Source organism: Conger conger, chromosome 1, assembly GCF_963514075.1.
Source record: "Conger conger chromosome 1, fConCon1.1, whole genome shotgun sequence".
In the NCBI taxonomy this organism is placed as follows: domain Eukaryota; kingdom Metazoa; phylum Chordata; class Actinopteri; order Anguilliformes; family Congridae; genus Conger; species Conger conger.
In genome coordinates, this window is record NC_083760.1 from 62,816,990 (window position 1) to 62,839,993 (window position 23,004).

Below are 23,004 nucleotides of genomic sequence, written 5' to 3' on the forward strand. Positions count from 1 at the left end.
GCCGTTTGTGGTGCCCAGGGGAGCCGTGTCCTGTCCAGCTCCCTTATCCTGAATGATTAATTCCACTTTATTTAGACTCTGCTAGGCAGGTGAAACCGGAGAGTCTGACTGACGCAGGGACATAGCATTACTATGCTGTATTATTAAACAGTCCTGCAGGGTGTTTGTTTTCATAATTTCCAGATGCGTAGTTACCAGGTATGGCTTTGGCTGAAAATGTTGAAAATGATTTTTGGAGCAGACAGACAGCAATGACTCTTGGGGGTGGTTGAGGCATGTGGCAGAACCTCCTGGCGGGTTATTTATAGCTGAATTCTGCTGCAGACTGTCCTTCAAGAACCACTATTGATTTACACAAAAAATCCAATTCAGTAAGTACACAAAGCCACCCAGTTGAGTGAGGCATCCTTTAACGGTGTGCAGGCGGGGCCAGGTGCTGTTGACCTGCAGTACTGTCAGCAGCTCCGCTCTGAAAGACTTCCCTTTGTGCTCCAGTAAATATTCCCGTTGGGCCCCGTACGATGATATGGGAATATGCTGGACCGTAGCCTTGAGTGCTCAGAGCCGCTGCAGTAATTCTGCTCCGGTAATTAATATGCACAAGCGTTCCCCTTCAGTGGAGTGTTACATCATCGCATAGGTTGGCCGTCATGGTATTACATGAAATCCTGCACTGTGATTTAAGAGCCGTCACCACAGCCACGCCATTACTCGCTGTGAAGAAGCCGTTCTGTAACGATTAAAAGGTGTCGCTGTAGTCTTGATTTGCTCCGCTGTTCCCTCCCGCGGCCTCCTGCCCTCGGCGATCTGAAATGGTGCGTTCACTGAACACTGCCTCATCACCAGGCAACAGTCACCATGGCAGATGGAGGCCATCAATCCCTTTCTCTGGTCTGATTTGATTGAAGCAATATTTCCCACTTTGTGTGTGATTGGCTGCCCGACTCTGCATTTGTGAACTGATCTGAGCCTGTCATCCTGTTGTTCTTATGAATCTATAAGATACGGCTAGTTTGAGTACAGGAAGTAGGCTAGATCTCTGCTGACTGCTCATTGCTGTGAATCTCTTTGTGTGTTTTTCCATACTTAATGATTTCTGTGTTGGGAGGGTGGTTTGTTGATGAAAACAATGTATGCATGCGGTTCTATGAGGACACATTTTTTCAAGGCTTTTTTGTGTCGTGAACAGCTTGCGATGCAGTGAGAAATGTCCTTTGACTAATTGGGTGAGGGCTAGCTCATTAAGCATAGGAAGCCCAGAGGTAGACATTCAGCTTTTACAAGTGCTTACCCTTGTGCCTTTTGTTTGCTTGTCCAGAAGTGACCTTTCTGAAATGTTCACAATATGTCAAAGACACCGAAATGACACTAAATTACAGATTTGTTGGGAGATTGATGTTTAATCATCTGAAAAACATTCCTGGGTCAAATACGCACCGAAATCCTTTCAAGGGCTCTGCCTGTTCTTGACTGAGCTGAGATGCGTGTACACATCTGAATGGGAAAATTACAAACCCCACATATCTGACACTCCAGATGGGTTCAGTCAAGTGCTCAGAGTATTTGAAAAGATTTCCATAGCATTTGAACAAGGTCTGATTTAAACGCAACAAATGAATCTATAGATTCATGGAGAAAGGCTCTGTGAAACGTTATCAGCATAAAGCAGCATCACGGCTTTTGTAATGCTTCTTACTGTAAAATCCATTGACTAACACAAAAAAAAATTATTAACTGGCAGTGCAGCTTTCAGATTTATCATTTTATCCATCAGACACTACACTGTCAATGAGACCAGATTTGCGTTGTGCTTGTCATTGACGTTTAGTAATGTTTTGCTGAAATATTGTGCATATATTTGGTACTTTTGCTGCCAGCACTAGATTCAAGAAGTTGGCTTCTTGAATGTGGCTCTCTTCTATGAACACAATGCAACATTGTGTTTTGCTACAGTCTGGTTTTCAAGCAGCAATTCCAAGATGTGGAAGATGTCACTTCTATCCTTGGAAATATAAGGCATCTTCCAGTCATCCTTTTTCAGCCAAGAAATGCGCATTTTTAGGCTATGTCCGTTGGTTTTTTTGCATCAAAGGGCTGAGTTAATGTTGTGTTTCTTCACAGGAACGAGTTCAATTAAAGGTAGTCTCATTACAACGGAATTGTTTGGTTTTGGTTTTTGTAGCATTTCAGATCTATCCTTAGTTCAGCTTTATTGTATTTAACTTTTTTTGTCTAAATCCTTAGTTAACCTACCACCTGGGAAAATGTTAACAGAGGATATTACCTAATTGCATGTCTGTATCAGACTCCATACTATTTCTGTTCTTCTCAAGTGAATAAATTCATCTTCTCCCCTTCTCCCAATATATCCAGTACATAGCAAGCTTTCATTCCCTTTGGGCATTATGAAATTAGAGCAGTTTTATGCTTATTATTGATTTGGCTTGTTCGGGCTTTCCTTTCCCAAACTAAATGCAGTTGTTGGCCTGGAGAGAGGCTAATTCTATTTAGCTTTCATCAGAACTCGTGATTTGGGAAGGGCATTTGGGCCTTTTTAATGGGAGAGATGAGAAGACGTAAACGATAGCTTGAATTGAAGCAAAATGGTTTGATGAAAATAAAATTGAAAGTGTGATGTACTGTAGATCAATTAATTGAAAACCATTTCAAAATAGACAGTCATCTGGCTGGAATATGCATCATACATCTGTATTATACTTTTGGAAAAAGGTTCAAATATATAACACCCTGGCTGGAGGCAGGTATGACTGATGTTGACCAGCATGACTTTAAAGCACATTCAAAGTCTCATTGAATGTCTTGGGCCAAAAAAGTGCTTTGGCTAATTTTCTATGCTCTATATTCTGACCCACACTCCTTGATTTCTGTGGACACAGCAGCACTCAGTTAATTTTCTAGCCCAGTGTTTACACTGTTATTCATTACTGCTGCTTTATCCGAGGCATTGCACACATTTTGCAGCCTGCTCGGGCAGCATTCCTCTTTCTTACTGCTGGAGAGGCTTCAGGTGACACACTTTTCAGGTTACAGTAGTCTCTTGGCCAATATTTGAACCTACAATACTGTACATGAGTTGTAGGCTATTTCACCAGAAATGGGCTGCGGCCATTGCCACCTTGTCCTTATATATGCTAATATGTTGCTTGTTGGGACCTGGACCTGATGCTCAGACCCAATAATTGCTGCTTGCAGCAAACCTTTTTTCAAAAATATATAATTTGGACCCCTTTTGGATCGCTGTATCCCCAGTTTGAGAGAAGACAAACAAATGCTCCCCTCTAAAACACATCATTTAAAGTGCCGGCTTCTTTTCAGTCCACTGGTTGAACTGGCAGACACACATGCGCAAGTCACAGGGAGACGCCTCCCGCGTCGATCTTGCAGGCGGTGTAGAGGTGGTCGATGGTGTGCGATTAGACAGACACCCTCTGACTGAAATCTCCCCATTCCCGGTGATGAACTGGCCAATTATATGCTGCCCTGTGGGGCTGCCTGCCACAGCTGGCTTTGCTGGGGTTTCGGATGAAACGCTAGCCCCTGGGGTCTATCCAGACACGAGAGCTGTGTCCTGGCATGGTGGCCTACCCATCAGCCCCCAGACCAGATTCCTTAAGATTAAAGTCATCAGTCAGTTGAAGTTTAGATGCGGAAGTTCCCTGACTGAAGGGCAGAAACCAAATGAAGGACCAAGAGTGAGAGTTCTGTGCTCCATGCCAACATTCCTTATATGGACCACTTCCTCTGGCAAACTACTATCAACCCCCATCATACACACTCTTTCTCACACACTCTCTCTCTCTCTCTCTCTCACTCTCTTACTCTCTTACTCTCTTACTCTCTCACTCTCTCACTCTCTCACTCTCTCACTCTCTCACTCACTCTCTCTCACACTCTCTCTGCTGTTCCTGGTGTTGTACTATTGTGTTGTCTCAGCCGATCAATGTATAATTGTCCATGTCTCCACTGAACAGCACAACAATCAAAGAAGTGGCTACAAGGATGCCGGGTAAAGAGAATCCAGTTCCAGCTGCTGCTCAGACTCTGTTCAGACCCACACCCTGTACTGTGGACACAGCACCGCTCGCTGTTCCTGTGCTGCATGCTAACACACGCTGTGCTCTTCTCTTTACTCTCAGACTGCAGGAATCGGGTGATTAGTTTCCTCTCCTCCTCAGGAAGGCATATCCGGAGACACAATCATGCGTTTGTGGGTCAGAGCAGCATAGCTGAGAGGGTCCATGCCCTTCCGTGAACTTAGTGCTCTTCCATCTGTCCAAATGAACACCGCATAAGAGCTGAGAAAACCACTCTGATTCATCCAGCATCTTGGAGCATTCTTTTATGTCCCAACAGCCGGTCTTCACAAGAGATACAGCAACTTGTCTTTCAATTTGATACTTGTCTCCAAACTTTATCAGTACTGCTGATGCCATTTCTCCGTCCTGTTGAGTTCATGGTTAATTCCTTAAATTACTACAATTACGTACCTTCATTTGCCTTTTCCTAATTTTACTTCCCCTCTCTAGACTTCATTAAAAGTTAGTCTCTACCTCTATCTTCTCTGCTCTGCTTTCGTGTCTCTGCTTCTTCTGGTTGTAGGCCAGCCGTTTCAGGAGCTCCTGTTTGTGGTGTGAAGCTCATTCAGTGGAAGTGTGTTCCTCGTTTCCAAAGCAGTGTCAGTTCGTTTCTCAGCCTCAGAATTCACACTTATTTGTGCCATTTTATACCCTCTTGTTGTTCAGAGGGATTTAGCGTAGTTTCGGCTAACAAACCGATTAATTCTCATCTCACTTCCCAATTGTGCAAATAAGAAAGGAGTCATATCGGGAGTCTTGTGCATAAGCCCAGCCGGCGGCGACACTTTTTAATAACCCAGATGGCTGGTGTGGGGCGGGCGGAGGGGCTCGTGGCAGTGTGGCTTGTGGCATGTTGGCGGTAAAGGAAAGCATCGCGCTGACTCACCGAGCCCTGGCAGGGCGGTCTGTTGAGAAAATATTTCGGGGAATGTGACGAGGCGTCATGGCATTTAATATGCGGCCGGTGTAAATCTTTTCAGCAGGTCTGAAAGCGCTTCGGCGCAGTGGCTGGATGCGTACGCCGCTGGAGAGGGGAGAGAGACGTTTGGCTGTGGAGATTACCGAGCTGTCCACTTATTCCCACTGCCCGTCTCGATAATCATTCTTCCTGAAGTTATATTTAGTTATATTTCTGTGAGGACAGTGACAAATGGGATTCTGCGGGGCGGTTGTGGGGAGCGGGTGGGGGGACGGGTGGGGGACAGGGGAGGGGGCGGGGTTCATGGCTAAATCCTCCCCTGAGTCCCGGGAAGACAGCCTAGCAGTCGCAGGGTGTAATGAGCCGTGAAGCGTCAGGCTTGCATGAAGGGAAGTGACATGTAGAAGAATTTATTTTGTTTGCTTGAAGGGAAATTACCCAAAGCAATCAGATTTCCTTAATGGGCAAAGCGTAATCTGCCACCAGATCCCGGCGTGTGCTAGGGGGTGTGAGCTTCTGTCCGTGTTCTGTGGCTGACCTTCCTGTCTCAGACGTAATGTGGAATGTGTGGCAGAATGAGTCAGTTTTCAGAATATACATTTTTTACAAATACAATAGAGACAAAAATACATACTTTTCATTCTGACCATGGATATTTTATACTGCCAAGATGCAAATCTGGCTCTCAGGGCGTATTGGTAGTTGATTGATTATGCCACTGATTGGCCAATGTCAGTCACCTGGTATGGCTGTTCTAAATCAGCCTCTGGTTAGAGGGATGCCAACAGCACATATTTGTGTATTCAGGTTCTATACATGCATCTTGAATTTTTGCAGTTAGAATATTCTCTCTCTTCTACCACCCTCTTTTACCAAGTATTCAGTCTTGAAGTTGTTTTGTTCAGTTGGTCTGCTTGCATTAAGCTGGCTGAATACAAATTCAGTTACATTTAGTTATGAAGCCAAAAGAATTGTGTAGGGAAGGAAAAGTGTATGAAATGTTCTCTAAGTTTGCTGCACTCGTAAATTTCTGTCATTATAAGCCGTTGAATTGAATGTTTTGTAATTGAGATGTATTTTACAAATTTACATAACCTCCGGTTCACCTGTAAGGTGCTCCAAATTATAGACACAAACGTTTGTGCCTTGGCAACCACATATAACGAGCTGGCCTTGGGTAACCAACATATTCCTCTATTGGTCGGTGGTTGTTGTGAAAAATCCGCCATTTTCTGTGACAATGTGGAGTTTACCAGGGCAAGAACAGCAAAATGGATGCAACCAAAACTCAGTGACACCATCCAGAACAAAATGTATTTTTTGGCCTTTCTCTTGAGAAAGCGAAGCAAGCCCTATATAGCTATCTCCATAGAGTGTGAAATTGAGTTTTATTGAACAGACTCTGGGGTTGTGAGGGTGAGGTGGAAGAGGCCAGGGTTCTGCTGGAGTCATTCTGCCCACTGCTTTGTCCTCAATCCACTGTATGTGGGGTAAGCACACTCACTGATCTGCAAACTGTCACAGAGCTCCCGATATCCACGTGCCTTTCTCTGTCCACTTTCTCTGTCTCTGAGAGAGGTGATGGTTTAGTACAGACCAGCTCTAAGAGAGGTGATGGTTTAGTACAGACCGGCTCTGAGAGAGGTGATGCATTAATACAGACCAGCTCTGAGAGAGGTGATGCATTAATACAGACCAGCTCTGAGAGAGGTGATGCGTTAATACAGACCAGCTCTGAGAGAGGTGATGGTTTAGTACAGACCAGCTCTGAGGGAGGTGATGGTTTAGTACAGACCAGCTCTGAGAGAGGTGATGCGTTAATACAGACCAGCTCTGAGAGAGGTGATGCGTTAATACAGACCAGCTCTGAGAGAGGTGATGCGTTAATACAGACCAGCTCTGAGAGAGGTGATGGTTTAGTACAGACCAGCTCTGAGAGAGGTGATGCGTTAATACAGACCAGCTCTGAGAGAGGTGATGCGTTAATACAGACCAGCTCTGAGAGAGGTGATGCGTTAATACAGACCAGCTCTGAGGGAGGTGATGGTTTAGTACAGACCAGCTCTGAGAGAGGTGATGGTTTAGTACAGACCAGCTCTGAGAGAGGTGATGCCTCATCCTCCATTTTCCTGGGGAATTTAATTCACCAATCAAAATAAAACCCATACTCACACGCACACTCACACCATTTGTTTGTCTTGTAAATAAGTTGTAGGGAGAGGTCCGTATGCAGTTTTAACATGGTGGTACAAACAAATCAAACTCATTAATGGCATTCCTGTGAATTGAGTATGACTGATTACATGGCTTTGACCGGCTGTGCGGACTGCAACATCAGTCACCCCTCAACCCTGTTCCCTGCTTTATGACCGCCATCACTGGGCCTGTGTACAGTCCTGCAAGGCAGTCTCACTATTTGGAGAAAGCCACAATTTGCAGAGGGCTATAGATCAATGGCAATAGACAACTGTATAAATCCTCACCTGATCTTGTAGAACTGTAATAGCTTTGGCCCTCTGCCACAACACACAAAACGCACATCGCAAGCACACACACACACACACACACACACACACATACACACACACACACATACACACAACTCAAGCACACCCACCTACACACACACACACGCGCGCGCACACACACACACTTACATTCCACTTTAATATTAGGTCTGTGAATCTGAGGAAATTGAATTGTTTTTCTCTGTCATATTTCAGATGAATGTGTGCACGGGGCTCGTTCATCTGAATGGAAGCAAGCTGTAATTCTGGGAGGGTGGATGAAAAAGCAGTTCGGCTCTGAATAATAATTTGTCAGAAACGTGCCAGAAATGACCTATTACCTTGCCATCTTGAACCACTCACTTGTGACCCCCCCCCCCTAATGCTGTCCCAACACCTTGGCTTCTTAATGGAGTTGTACCTCATTGTGTGACACGGCACTGATTAATCCTGTTAGCAATGGAAGGGTTGGAGTGGAACGGGGGCGTTTACATTACATTTCTGACTCACCGCACGAAACTGTACTTAAACGGGAAGCCAGAGATGAGATGGTCAATTTCGAGCCTCGATCAATGGTAAATGGTCTGCATTTATATAGCGCCTTTTATATAGTGCCAGTTCAGGAGCGTAAAAACTAAACAAATGAGTCGCATTTGTTATTTTAAATTGGCCCCCCCCCTGTCACCTTGGGCCCAGTTGTACAGTCGGTGTGTGAGTGATGTGAGCAGGCTCATATTAGCGGCCTGGCTTTGAGCTGGGGGTGGTAGCGTGGTCTGTGCTGAGGGACATCATTATCGCCCGGACCGCGGCCAGATCCCGCCACCGCGTCTCTTCTCCTGCTCCTTCACACCTGTGGCTAACGAGCGAGGAACCAGATGTGAGGTCAGAAACACTGGCTGCTTGGACGTCTGTATCCCCCCGTAGAGCATCTTTCCTGCACACACCGCCATCTTAGCATCCCACAGGTCCCTCAAATGGCTGCTTGGACGTCTGTATCCCCCCGTAGAGCATCTGTCCTGCAGACACCGCCATCTTAGCATCCCACTGGTCCCTCAAATGGCTGCTTGGACGTCTGTATCCCCCCGTAGAGCATCTGTCCTGCACACACCGCCATCTTAGCATCCCACAGGTCCCTCAAATGGCTGCTTGGACGTCTGTATCCCCCCGTAGAGCATCTGTCCTGCAGACCCCGCCATCTTAGCCCCAAGTCCCTGTTCTACTAAAGGCTTCAGAGCTGGCCTCTCCACAACAGCACAATCCCACAAGCCCAAGGCCCAGAGCAAGCCCCCAGGTTGCTGGACAGAAGCACTGCCCAGACTTGTATTCACATTACAGCAGCTTCACAGAAGCGTTGCGTGGGTGTTGCAGCAATGTTGCTGCTCTCCCCTTTCTTTCTTGGTCTCTCTCTCTCTCTCTCTCTCTCTCTCTCTCTCTCTCTCTCCTAGTTTTGAAAGACACATCACTTGGGCTTTCGCTCTTTATCCTGTAGTCATGTTTTTATCGACCACATGGAAACAGCATGGCCCTGCTGCTGTCATATCACCATTATACCACCATGGCTGTACCCCCAGCCCTATCAAGAGGCGGCAACTAAATGCATAAAAGCATGCAGACATGGTCAATAGGTTCAGCTGTTTTTCAGACCAAATGCGGGAAGAAATGTGATCTAAGTGACTGACCGTGGAATGATGGTTGGTTTGAATAACTCAGAAACTGCTGATTTTCACACACAAACAGAGTTTACAGAGAATGGTGCAAAAAAAAAAAAAAATACAGCCATTGAGCAACAGTTCAGCGTGCAAAATGTGTTAATGAGAGGTCAGAGGAGAAGGGCCAGACCGGTTGAAGCTGACAGGAAGGTGACGGTAACGCAAATAACCACACATTACAACAGCGTCTCTGAACACACAACGCATCAAAGCTCTAAGTGCTACAGCAGCGGTGAGACCAATGACTCTAAAAAAATAAGTCTAGTAAATACCTAATAAAGTGCTTACTGAGTGTATATATCTCTCTATCTCCATTTAAAGTGCATCTATCTCTCTCTCTTTCTCTTTGCCTGCATTTATTCCTCCCCATCCCCCCCGTTTTCTCTAATTCAATTTCCTTCCTTGCCTCCTTTCTCCCCCCTTTAATTATTGTCTGACTTGTGAGGTTAATCTTGAAATTACATCTCTGCTGACATTTTTTTTTTTTTTCTGTTAAATTCATGCATGCGCACATTCTCTGGCAGCGCACAAAACGCAGCGGCACAAAAGCCCCGCTTGATGTTTTTGTGTCCTCAAGGTAACGTCGATATGGACTGGTGGGATGCTGAGGTAGCTGAGTCTGCTGCAGTTTCAGACAATGCGCACGGCGATGACTGGGGCTTGCTGCGCAGTGCACATATTTATGACTGTAGATGGGCCGTATTGTTGCGGTTTGCGGTGGACGATGTTGGTTCATCTCATGGGTCTTGCTGCTGTGTTAATGTAGAGAATTTTCACAGCAGCAGGCCCTGGGATGAAGCCTTCTGACGGGCACCTGCTGAACAAGGTGTGCTGTTGCCTGGTTGGGGGTGGAGGAGCTGGGTCGTTTGTGAAAGCGTGGTGCGGAGGCCACTCGCCTACGTCAGGTTATTTCACACTGAGCGAGCCACAGATGCTGTCACTGGCTGAAAGCCGGAGTGGAAATTGGGGTTGGTTTGGGGCTTCGTATCTTTGACATTAATGCAGGGAAAAATCTGAAAAAGTATTCTGACAGAATTTTCAGTCTTTTTTCTTAATACTGCTTGAACAAAAAGTTATGGTCTTTCAAATATGCTAAATCGTGCTGCTTGGTTTTCTTTTCAGTATTTGATCACTGCCTACGTCAGCTTTCCGATCAAACTTTGAGTACTTCAAAAGGTATAATAGGCCTACTTGTATACAAAATATTGAGTTGTTACTGCTATGTATTGGCATGTTTTGATCATTTCAGAGAGAACAGTAATTCACAATAAAATATACTTTGTCTTCCAACATCAGTTTTGATTGATTTAATGATATCATGATTTTTCCTAATCTGAAAGTAGACAGAAAAGTTTGTCAGAATATACATTTTAATTTCATAGCTTTAATGAAGATATGATGCTCCAAAATCGACACACATCCCAATTTACACTAGAGTGACGTTTTGGGTACCACCCCCGCTTTTTTGAGAGCTACTATCTCGAGAATGTCAAGTCCAATTAGGCTAATGTTTTGGATGTTCTTTATTGAATATATAAAGAACATTTACACAATCAACACCTCTGGTTGATTTTTCACTGAGTGACCCTTCTACAGTCTATGGTCTGTCTGTGCAAGTGTTCTCAGCAGACTCAGCAGAATGAATCTTGATCCATGTACTGTAAGAGACAGGCTGTACTGTGTTAATGTCACCCTGACCTCTGCATGATCTGACCTCCATCTTCTCTCATGGCCGTACCTTGTATGTGTTTTCGTTTCTCCTGCACTGGCTGCACTGATTGGCCACAGGCTGCATTCTCCAGCACTTCGGGGTCGATATTAGGTGTGATGTCAGAGGCCCCTGGTGTGTGCCTTCGGCGCACGAGTGTCACTCTGCATAAGAAAAGGAGTAGCGTGCAGAAACTGGCTCCTTTCCTACTCTTTTCTCCTCTCCGTCTCTGAGGGAGCACTGTTTGTGTGGTACATGAAGAAGAATTTCAGTGTATGCTATTTGCTCCAGCTGAGCATAGTTTATGGTTTTTCATTCCTATTTGAATAAATAATCTGAATTTGATCGTTTGCTAAAAAGCATTCGAGGAAGAAGGCCCTTGTTGGTGGCACGCCAAGATATTAAATATGAAAACATAATGCATTTCAGCTTTTGTTGATCTGTTCCTCTTCAGGAAAGTGGCACTATTTTATATTCTTAGTCAGCAAAAGATGTCACTGCCAAATTGTAAGAGGGCAGAAAAGAAAGGAACTAATTATATTTATCTGAGGCATCCACTCAAGCCTGAAGAGCACTCCTGAACTAAAATAATGGGAGGGAAAGAACACTGACATTGATCTTTTTATGAATGCACCCCTGCCTTTAAACACAGGTGTGTATCCACTGTATTTAGCATAAAGCAAAGTCTGTTTGAAACTGCTACAGACCCTACTGTACAGACTGCTTTCATAACACGCAGACTGAGAAGGCGGAGATGAGTGTTTGTGCTGAGTGCAGTGGAGGCTCGGGTGGAGTGAGATGGGGGTGGTGGGGCAGGTAGATCAAGTAGTTTCTCAGTGAGCCATGTGCCAGCTGTTGAGAGCCACCTGTGGCCACTCTGCACAGCCTATCCTGCTGCATTATTCAACTGCTCCTGTAGTATCTGCTCTATCCACGGTGTCCTGGAACACATGAGCCAATATCCCTTCATATAGCTGAATGTTTACTGCTGTTAAGGTTAAGGCTCTTTAGCCTGTGGGCACAACCTCAGTGGTACAGGCGGTAGGCTAACCAAACCTGCAACCTGTAAGTAGTTGCTGAAGCTGCCTGCCTGCTCTGGATGATGGGAATTTAGCAGACCAAACGCTTAATTTGTCTGCTGGATATCTTCAGTGTAATGCGTTATATGCCTATGCTGAACACTGGTTATCATTAAAGTGTCCCATAGGCACTAGCACAGGCAGTGTAGATGCTGTCCCATAGACACTAACACAGGCAGCGTAGATGCTGTCCCATAGGCACTAACACAGGCAGTGTAGACGCTGTCCCATAGGCACTAGCACAGGCAGCGTAGATGCTGTCCCATAGGCACTAACACAGGCAGTGTAGATGCTGTCCCATAGACACTAACACAGGCAGTGTAGATGCTGTCCCATAGACACTAACACAGGCAGTGTAGATGCTGTCCCATAGACACTAACACAGGCAGCGTAGATGCTGTCCCATAGGCACTAACACAGGCAGTGTAGACGCTGTCCCATAGGCACTAGCACAGGCAGCGTAGATGCTGTCCCATAGGCACTAACACAGGCAGTGTAGATGCTGTCCCATAGGCACTAGCACAGGCAGCGTAGACGCTGTCCCATAGGCACTAACACAGGCAGTGTAGATGCTGTCCCATAGGCACTAACACAGGCAGTGTAGACGCTGTCCCATAGGCACTAGCACAGGCAGCGTAGACGCTGTCCCATAGGCACTAGCACAGGCAGCGTAGACGCTGTCCCATAGACACTAACACAGGCAGTGTAGATGCTGTCCCATAGACACTAACACAGGCAGTGTAGATGCTGTCCCATAGACACTAACACAGGCAGCGTAGACGCTGTCCCATAGGCACTAACACAGGCAGTGTAGATGCTGTCCCATAGACACTAACACAGGCAGTGTAGATGCTGTCCCATAGACACTAACACAGGCAGTGTAGACGCTGTCCCATAGGCACTAGCACAGGCAGTGTAGATGCTGTCCCATAGGCACTAACACAGGCAGTGTAGATGGTGTCTCATAGTCACAGGCTGTGGAAGTGAACATGCCATTTTATAACTTTAGTGGTTTTAAAGAAATTACTTTAAAAATGGCAGCCTCCTGGATCACAGCCAGAATGGGAGTGTGAGCCTTCCCTTCTAGGTCCTTGCCCTTGAACTAACCTGCATCTGTGGTGCATCCAGATGTACAGCATAAACATTTTAATCATTTTGGATATATTCGATACATTTCATCATTTGAAGCTATGTTTGCACGACTGATTTCTGCACTGGCCTGGATGAGATACATTTCTTGTTGTTTTCGCTCTGTTCTCCAGGACACTGGATTTGAAATGGAATAATATTAAGTTAAAGTGCAGACTGTCTGTGGTTATTTACGTCCGTATTGGGTGATTCGTGTAGGAATTACAGCCCTTTTGTACATAGTCCTCATATTCATGGTTTCATTTCAAATTCAATGTGTTGGGGTACAGAGCCAAAACAACAGAAAATGTGTCTTTGTCCAAATGCATAGACTGCACTGTATTTTATCCAGTATGGGAGAGTGCTGTGCTTCTGCCCACCCTTTTGGAAATGTCATCTCTGTCAGAGGCGGTGTCCAACGCCTGCCAGTTGGCTCACCAAGCCAAGACTTGGCCTTGATTGCCACGGCGATTCCCGCCAACTACTACTGCCATTTCAGGATTCATATACATGGCCCAGCCTGCCAATGCCCACTTGACCTTTCAATTGCTCATCTCATGTCATCACAAAAGGTGGAAGACGAATTTCATTGGATGACCAGGACTTTTACAAAGCTTTTAAATCATCATTAAAAGCTGATTCGCCTCCGTTGTCTGTGGAATCAGCCGGCCATTATGTTAATCAGGAACAAGGACAAGTCACTGCAAGTAAAGCATTATCATAATATTAATTTTCATCTTTGCACTTTGCGAGATATAAATAGAGCGATGAGAGGAAATCAATTTCCTGAATGTTTTTATTTCAGAGTTCTTGCTTTTCTTGGTGTAAATGTGTAGGTGTGTGTTGATTACAGTATATGGCTATGGTCTAGCTGAGGAAACAAGATGCTGTTTTAATTTTCTTGTTCTTTGTTGAAATTGTAATGTATAGGAGTGTTGTAGGAAAGGCATTTTGGGCAGCTCTGAGCTTCCTGCTGGCACCCTGAGCACTGACTCTGAAAGCAGATATGCTGATGAAAATGCAGTCTGCCGTTACAAATTGTATGTGACTGCTCTTAGGGAAAGAATCGGAAAATCGTAAAAGGTTCTGGTCTTTGTTTCCAAGCACTTTATTAGAGAGTGAGCCTTGGTCTGTTTTCGTTTCTTTCTTCCTCTCTCTGTTTCTGACTCTCCCTGCAGTGGCTGAGTTCTCGTCCAAGAGCTGCTTGCTCTGTAGACCCTTACCATTCTCTTTCTCTTCCAGGTTCAACTACAGATCAACGCATCACCTCTCAACAAACGGCTTCTACGAGTTCCTCAACTGGTTCGACGAGAGGGCCTGGTACCCCCTGGGCAGGATCGTGGGGGGAACTGTAAGTAGAGCCACTCTGTACCCAGGAAGGTGGGGGGGAACAGTAAGTAGAGCCACTCTGTACCCTGGATGGTGGGGGGAAGTGTAAGTAGAGCCACTCTGTACCCAGGATGGTGGGGGGAACTGTAAGTAGACCCACTCTGTACCCAGGATGATGGGGGGGGGGGGGGGGAACTGTAAGTAGAGCCACTCTGTACCCAGGATGGTGGGGGGTTGTAGTGAACTCTGGCGGTGTGTGTAGTACCCACTGCACTGGGAGACAGGCACGCGTGTCCATGGCTGATTTGTTTAGTGCCACTTCCTCCTCCTCTTAAGCAGAACAGGATGTGGGTTCTGTAGCTTTGCGTATCTCTGGATCCTCAGTCTTCTTAAGACCTGTCCTGGCCTTGTCCACTCTGAGTGTCCTGTTTGCCTTACGTTCTTGTGGAAATTTCTTCTGGCAGTGTACACTCACTTAGTTTTTTAATACTCATTTTCTTTTTGTTTTTATGATGAGTTTAACATATTCAATCTCATTAGATGTGTGCTTTTACAGACCAACTCTAAGGCTGTTTTTAAAGAGGATTTACAGCTGTTTTGAGGTTGGTTTTGCCATTTTGGAAAGATGCCCTCAAAATAAAACTTCAGTCTGAACCATTTAACCTGAATGTGCATTGCCCTGATAGTAACCGCATAAAATAGTTTATTGCCTAAGGGAGTTTCTCAAAATCCATACAAGGATTAACCTGTGCCGAATGGCTGTAAATGGAACGCGGTTGTGATTGTCACATAAATGAGAAAATAAAATGACTTCTAGAATAAGAAACCAAGAAGACTTGTTTGAGAGTCAATGGATTAAATTGAACAATGCTGGATTGAATCTCATCTAAGTGAATGAACAGTAAAAAATAACTTTTCTTTTTTATTAATGTGATTATGAAAGAAACGCACTATTGTTATCCAAAAGTTTTATTTATTATTATTCTGCCAGATTTTTGTCCGCTTACTCCTCCCACAGTTTTTTCCAACTGGAAAACGTCCCGCACAGTCCCGAAAGCTTTTTGATATCCATATTAATTTCCGAGATATTTAAGGTTTTCCAGAGAAAAAAGTTCCATGGAGTGGCGGAATGTTCAGTTTCTAGAGTGGTGGTAGTTGGAATTTAAACATTTATCATTACTCTCTCTTTTTACACAATATACATATATTATTAATTGAAATGTTCAGCGTTTCATACTGATTCTCACAATGTTATAACTTTTGTTGGTAGTACTTATACTTTTTTAATGATGAGAATTTGTTTCAGAGCAGCTTTCTTCTCACTCTACTCTCACTTGGACATTCTGCAGTTCAGCCAGTCCACATTATTAATGCAAATTAGCTGTGTCATGAATGCATCATGAATACAAATTAGGTGAAAAGTTGCATCATCCAAAATGTCAGTATATGTTTAACTGCCTGCATTTTTAGTTATTTTTTTGCATCAACCAGAATTTCACTTCATTATTAATCACATCCAAAACAAGTGTTTTTGTTCGTAGTGCATAGCCGAGTGCTTTTAACAGAAAAGGCTGTTTGGCCCATAGATGTTTTCCATTGAACCTCACTGCCTTTACCATTTGCTGCACCCTTGGTGGTAATACAACTGCCATATTGCTGTCTGCTAACAAGTTCGCTGAAGATTACTGGGGCTGTGTCGTGCAAGCCAGTTTCAAAGGAGAATAAACCTTAAAACTGAACAAATTGTAGGCAAGAGCAGAGCCTGCCATTCTTTTCCCTCTTTGTGCATTTCTTGGGTGCAATGTTTCACAGTGGAATAAATGTCATACCTAATGAAAGAATGAAGGCTCAGGCACATATTTTGTATTCATTACATCTCAATATCTTATTTCAGTGCAGAGTTATAGACAGTGAAGTAGGTGGTGTTCACTTACACACTGATGGGGCAAGTTGTCATAAGTGGTCACAATGGTTTTTTAACGTTTAATGTAAACTAAATGCAACTTCATCCAGCAGGTCCAGCAGGATTGCATCCGTGAGGGCCAAATAAATGCTTTGACCCCAGACATAATTGCTGGTACCCCCGTTAATGTCAGTAGCAAACCTCCGTGGCCGTCAACAACCTCTGTGACAAACAACTTCAGAGCCATCCCCTTAACCCGCCCCTCCCCGTCAGTAATCTCTGCGGCCACACTAGCACACTGGCTTGTGGCAGTTGTCTACTTTATATCTGACTAATAAAACTCTTAGAGTTAGATTCACAGTTTTGGCACACCTGGCCTTGGGTACAAGCATCCATCAGACACTAAAAGCCTGTTTTGTGTAGTTCAGGCATCTGTCTGCTGCTGACACAAAAGTGTCTCTGCTTAATAGTTTAAAAGGATGGTGCCCTCTGTGTTTGTTTATATATTTTTTCACTTTCACTGTCCAAAGCAGCTGATGTTTAACGGTTGTACATGTGAAGCCCTAGAAAGTTAACTATCCCTTTAATAACTTTCAACAAAGACTTGCAGCCCATGTATTGTTTCTTCCCAGTGTAATTTTCCAGCTTTTCCTCTTTCAAGGACATGCTATTTTAATTTCAATTAGTGATCTATCATGGACAGAAAATAGTTCAGAATAATGTATTTTTTTCTGCTTTGTCTGGTTCTCCCCTTCCTGCACTCCCTGTGCTGGTCAGGTGTACCCTGGTCTGATGGTCACTGCGGGCCTTATCCACTATGTGCTGAACCTGCTGCACGTGACGGTGCACATCCGGGACGTGTGCGTCTTCCTGGCCCCCGTGTTCAGCGGCCTGACATCCATCTCCACCTTCCTTCTGACGCGTGAGCTCTGGAACCAGGGAGCGGGGCTGCTGGCCGCCTGCTTCATCGCCATCGTGCCCGGATACATCTCCCGCTCCGTGGCTGGCTCCTTCGACAACGAGGGCATCGCCATCTTCGCCCTCCAGTTCACATACTACCTGTGGGTGAGTTCTTGCACACCTCTGCCTCTATGTGAGCGAGAATGTTACCTGCACCTCTCTACCTGTGAGTGAGTATATTATGTACTACACCTGCACATCTGTGAGTGAGAACAGTATGTACTACACCTGCACCTCTCTACTTGTGACTGACACTGGGTGCTTCTGACAGGTGCACATAGCTGTCTGCACTCTCCCAGAATCGATAGTGGAGGTTGCAGTGGAGTTGACTTATAGGCTGTTTAGGCGGAAATCCATACGGATAGAAAAGATTATCTTTCACGTCTTGAATGAAGGGGAACATTGAAGGTGATAACTCTCTACCAGTCATTACCAGTATGGAATGATCACTTTCCAAAGGTACAGCAGAGAGAGCAGTCTTTCACGATGGCAGTGCCACCGTCGACAGAGCACAAGTAGTCTCCCGGTGGTTTGAGCTGCTTGACACTGGTACTGATATGAACCGCATCAAGCATTTATGGAAAATTGAGTTTGACTCTGGATTGGCTCGAGTGCTGCAGTTCTGCAGAATTCCACACTTGTTGGCTCTCTGCCGCATATGGTGGCCTAACCCCCAAATAAATTTAGAATGGCTCCAGCCTTAGACTCTGAAGAGGGATTGTGTTCTGTTTGAACAGGCTAAGCACTTGGTTGTTCGGTTGTTGTGTTAAGTTAGAAACTTGATTGTTGTTACCTTTGTGGTTGTCCTGTGAGGTCATTTTGTTTGTTTCTTAGCTTAGCATGTAGTCATTTAACTCTGAGATTCTGCCATGGGCAGCATGGTTGGCATTGATATCGCGCCTTTATCCAAAGCGCTGTACAATTGATTCTCATTCACCCATTCATACACACACTCACACGCCGACGGCAATTGGCTGCCATGCAAGGCGCCGCCCAGCTCGTCAGGAGCATTTGGGTGTTAGGTGTCTTGCTCAGGGACACTTCGACACAGCCCGGGCGGGGGATCGAACCAGCAACCCTCCGACTGCCAGACGAATGCTCTTACTGCCTGAGCCATACCGCCCACAGCATGGTCTGAAAGAAATGTGTACACACATTGAATACTGGCTTTATGCCTTGCTGGGGAATCCGTTACCCTGCACTGTAAATGTAGCACTCTTGTTATCACAGAGTTATTTTTCTCTCCGTTTCATTTGTGTTTCAATATTTTGCATGTTGAAAGAGCTGAAGGCCGGTGATGCTCGGCTATCCCAGGAAAGCCCACACACTGTCAACCAACCCCAGTTGTCTGAAATGTGACCACTCAACTGGCTACCAACTGCCGTTTGTAGCCCATCACCATAGCGATGGGAAATTTCAATACACAATTAAAATGATGAAATCAGGGGGCGTGGGATGATATTGTTCACCCGCTGTCAAGTTTATCACTACAAGCTAGGAAAACTAGCCTGAAGCCAATCCTGAGCAATGCTTCTGGAAGGTTCTTTGCCTGCTTGACCGAACACATCCAGGGATTCGGTAATTGCATTTTCTCCCCCGTGCCCACTTGAGAATCAGCGGACACAAATCTGTGTGTTTGGCTTTCAGCGGTAAGAGGAGGGTGTGGAGGAGGAGGCTATACATTCTAGTTGGCCCAGTAGAGTGAGACAAAGCTGTATAATTAGTACGTGTTCATTGATGGATTGTCGAGATTTGTCTTTCAAAACCTTAGAGGTTTGGTGGATTGTTCTACCGTTGAATGTCCTGGTTGGGGATCCTGGGGGCAGGGGGAAGACATGCCCATTATGCCGATTCATTGTCTTGTACAGGCGGGTGTACTGCGTCAACCGAACACATATTTTGCATTGACTGAATGTGAAAGTGGAGCTTGTTTTACATACTGTAATTTGAATTAAAACAAGACCCAAAAACAAGCAATGGGGGGAAAAAAACAGCGACTGTGCACTTTTAGAATGGAAGCCCAAAATGTCCTCCTGTGACTTAGACAAATATTATTTTTGAAGGGATGTTAGGGGGAGGGGGGCGGATTCATTTGTAAAATTACTTCCCTTATCTAGTTAAAGTGCATGTAATGGAATAATGGAATGGCAAAACCTCATTAAGGAGAATGAAAGGGGTGGGTTTTTTTTTTTTAAACATCTGCAGGGTATAAATGGAGTTTGAGTCTGCAGGTGTAATTAATGAAAGCCCGGAGGGCTCAGATTGCCTAATGCTGCCAACGTTGTGTCTGTGGGCCCAGGAGACCTGTCTACACCACTGCCACTAACAGGCTAATTCCAGCCCCGATCGCAAACCAGCACACGCCTCTCACTGCCTGGAGGGAAATGTTCAATCCTGTATTTTTCTTTGCTTACCGTAATTTTGGTAATGTGTTTAATTATTGCACCCTCGGAGGGAGCTCATGTTTTAAACTGTACCTGAAATTGGAGGGGTTTGCATGTGGAGTACGAGGGGCCTGTTGCCAGAGTAGGAGGGGCTCACTGCTGATTTATGTTTTTGTATTGCATTATTTATTATCCAATATTGTCCTCTATATGGCTCTTCCCCTTTTCTGTAAGTTTGTTTTATATAAAGATTTTCACTTGGCCTGTGGTTTGAGTGGTCAGCCTTAATAAAAAGGCCCCTTAACTCCAACTGCATCATGCAACACTGAGGTGACCCTGTGACTCTTAAACTCCCCGCTGAGAGCATCTTTCCTGCCCCACTGCTGTGTTTAGCAGGGAAGTGGTTTGGCTGAATTGTTTAGGTCCTGTCCCTCCGACTGGGTTTGAGTTCCTCCCAAAACCAATTGTGCTGTGAATATACAGGTGCTGTAAAGGTTTTACTGCGCATTGTTTATAGTGCCTGGTAGCCGTGTGTTAGCCTGCAGATTTGCTAGCTCCTGTGTGGCAGTGCAGGCTACTGTTAGGGCTGTGAGCTAATGTTTTTCTGAGTTAAATTGGCCCTTTTGGCAGTTTTAGTTAGGCTGTTAGGATGCAGTTGGAGACTATTTGCCTTGTTGATTTACTTGTTTGCCGTTATTGTCTCTGCTCTTATATCCACTTTGTACTTTACCGTGTATTGATACGTTCTAGATAAGAGTAAAGTAAATAAATAAATGTGCCCTGAGATGGCACTTTCCATGGCTTAGGCTGTACTGGTGTGCAGAGGAGGTCATGTGACCTAAATGAGCTGGAAAAACAGCACTCCCAGAGGGCCAAAGCACCCGAAACACTAAAGCATTGACTTGCATCCTATTCATAACTGCTGCATTTGCTGTGTGGGAGTTAACATTTGTCCATTTTTGGCCAGCATCCCTTCATGTACCATGACTAACTCCTTATTCGAGAGTGTAATAAGGCCTCTTATTACCAGGTTTACACTGGTAAAAATAGTTTATTTCTGCCAAACCATCTTTTCCAGGTGTGTAAAAAGTGTCAGTGTTTTTGTTTAAAAGGTGCAGGTGTGCCTCATATCCTCCTCCTTCAGTCCCCTAATGAGCGCGCTGCTTAATCTCGCTCTTTCACCTCCTTTTAATCTATAATTGAATCCCCTGTTTCCCTCTGCGCTGCTTCCCCCGCTGTCGGCCTGGCGCGGGGAAGCCGTGTGAGGCGAGGTAAGGGGATGTAATTAGCCGGCGGTGAGGTGTTGTGTGTCTGCGCTCCGCACGCACTCCGCTGTGGCAGGCGGGCGGGCCGGGCTTCTGCTCCTCGCGCTGGCACGCGGCTGGCCCCCTCTCTTTTTTCCTTTTCTCTCTCCTCTTTCTCTGTGCCTGGCTTACAGGGACATGGCTCTGTCATTAAGTGAAGGTTGCGTTCCCCACCACTCCATCACGATTCTCCATTGTGACCCTAGAGCGGTGTGTCAGTTTTATGTGACCGGGACAAGCAAACGATATCGGCGTCTGACTGAAAAGACTCTCCCTTTCTCTCTGTTTTTGCTGCATATTTTATTTCTTTGGGCTTCTGCCTTAATTAGAAAATGTAGTTAAAGGGTTCGGGACAAATGCGCTAATAGCTTTTTCTTAAGTAGCCACTTAATTTACCTTATCTGTTCACTTGAAATGAAGCTCCTGCATTTTGGATTATTGGCTTCATTCTGCAAGTAAGGCTACGATTGATTTAACCGATGTTCCCTCTCTCTCTCTCAGGTGAAGTCTGTGAAAACCGGCTCGGTCTTCTGGACGATTGGCTGCTGCCTGTCTTACTTCTACATGGTGAGTCTCGGTCCCGGCAAGAGAGCCTGCCGTGCCTTCGATCAGGCGTCGCTCCGGATGGGAGCAGCGCTAGTCTGCGGAATCGGGGGGGAGAAACGGCCCCATAAAAAAGATGGATGAACAGAAACAAACTTTTATTCAGTTCTGCTCCCCCAGTATTGCTAATTTGTGCGTGTGTTGGCAGATTCCTAGGCACAGCTGGCTCCCCCCCCCCCACCCTTAAACTTGATATGATTAAGAATATGATTCTGTTTGCCAAACATGATTTGTAGTTGGTGGCAGCTCCTACTCGGCATGTGCTGAAAAGTTAACAGGGGACAAAGTTTACAGGGAGTGCTTGGAGGAGATTCAGCTACAGTGTGGGAAAGGGAAGCACGAGTGCAACTATTGACTTGGGATTGTTTTAAGACTGAGGAGATTTCCAGTCAGAAATGGCTCTTTAATGATTAACCCTACCGCCCCGTTGATGTGTGGTCCACTGCGGGCTATTCTGTGAAATATGCCGGCTCTGCCTTGGCTCCGAGCCTGCAGTTTGAGCCGTTGAAATGAGCAACAGCCGCTGAAGGCCTCCTGCTGGTCACTGTGTGAACTGCAGAGCAGTTGCGCCTCTCGGCGTACAGTACATCAGCAGATTAAGAAGAATGCTATTTAACACTAATCCAACAGAAGATCCTGCTGGTAGTAATGTGTGACATCCAAGGTTTTTATAGTCTCTGGAGACACACAATTCAGCATTACATACCAAACAATCCCCAGACCACAAAGAATAAATATGTTTGCATATATCAGCCTCTACCTTTAGTGAAGTTTGAAAAATAAAATTAATATTTATGTACTTCTGAGTATGGGGCACTAGGTCACTCTAAATGTATCTTTAAATCCAACGACTCTGTCAAAAGAGCATGCATAAAATCACAGTGAGCATGGTAATTCTTGTACTGACTAATGGGTGGTTTGTTCTAGTGGTGTAGGTTGGGAGAGCAAACTGAAAAGGCTGGGGTTTGGGTGGAGGTGGAGGTAGGGAGAGCGCACTAAAAAGGCTGGGGTTTGGGTGGAGGTGGGCAGAGCGCACTGAAAAGGCTTGGGTTTGAATGGAGGTGGGGAGAGCGCACTGAAAAGGCTGGGGTTTGGGTTGAGGTTGGCAGAGCGCACTGAAAAGGCTGGGGTTTGGGTGGAGGTGGGGAGAGCACACTGAAAAGGCTGGGGTTTGGGTAGAGATGGAGGTGGGGAGAGCGCACTGAAAAGGCTGGGGTTTGGGTGGAGGTGTAGGTGGGCAGAGCACACTGAAAAGGCTGGGGTTTGGGTGGAGGTGGAGGTGGGCAGAGCGCACTGAAAAGGCTGGGGTTTGGGTGGAGGTGTAGGTGGGTAGAGCGCGCTGAAAAGGCTGGGGTTTGGGTGTAGGTGGGCAGA

The 23,004-nt window shown here is 45.5% G+C and overlaps 1 protein-coding gene across 1 annotated transcript in view; it reads left to right on the forward strand.

Moving 5' to 3' along the window:
• LOC133135265 (dolichyl-diphosphooligosaccharide--protein glycosyltransferase subunit STT3B-like) overlaps positions 1-23,004 on the forward strand; it is a 64,569-nt gene that overhangs the window by 25,215 nt on the left and 16,350 nt on the right. The window contains exons 2-4 of the mRNA XM_061252148.1: positions 14,390-14,498; positions 17,157-17,444; positions 21,529-21,594. Of these exons, the coding sequence (XP_061108132.1) occupies positions 14,390-14,498; positions 17,157-17,444; positions 21,529-21,594 (463 nt within the window). The remainder of the gene's footprint in view (positions 1-14,389; positions 14,499-17,156; positions 17,445-21,528; positions 21,595-23,004) is intronic.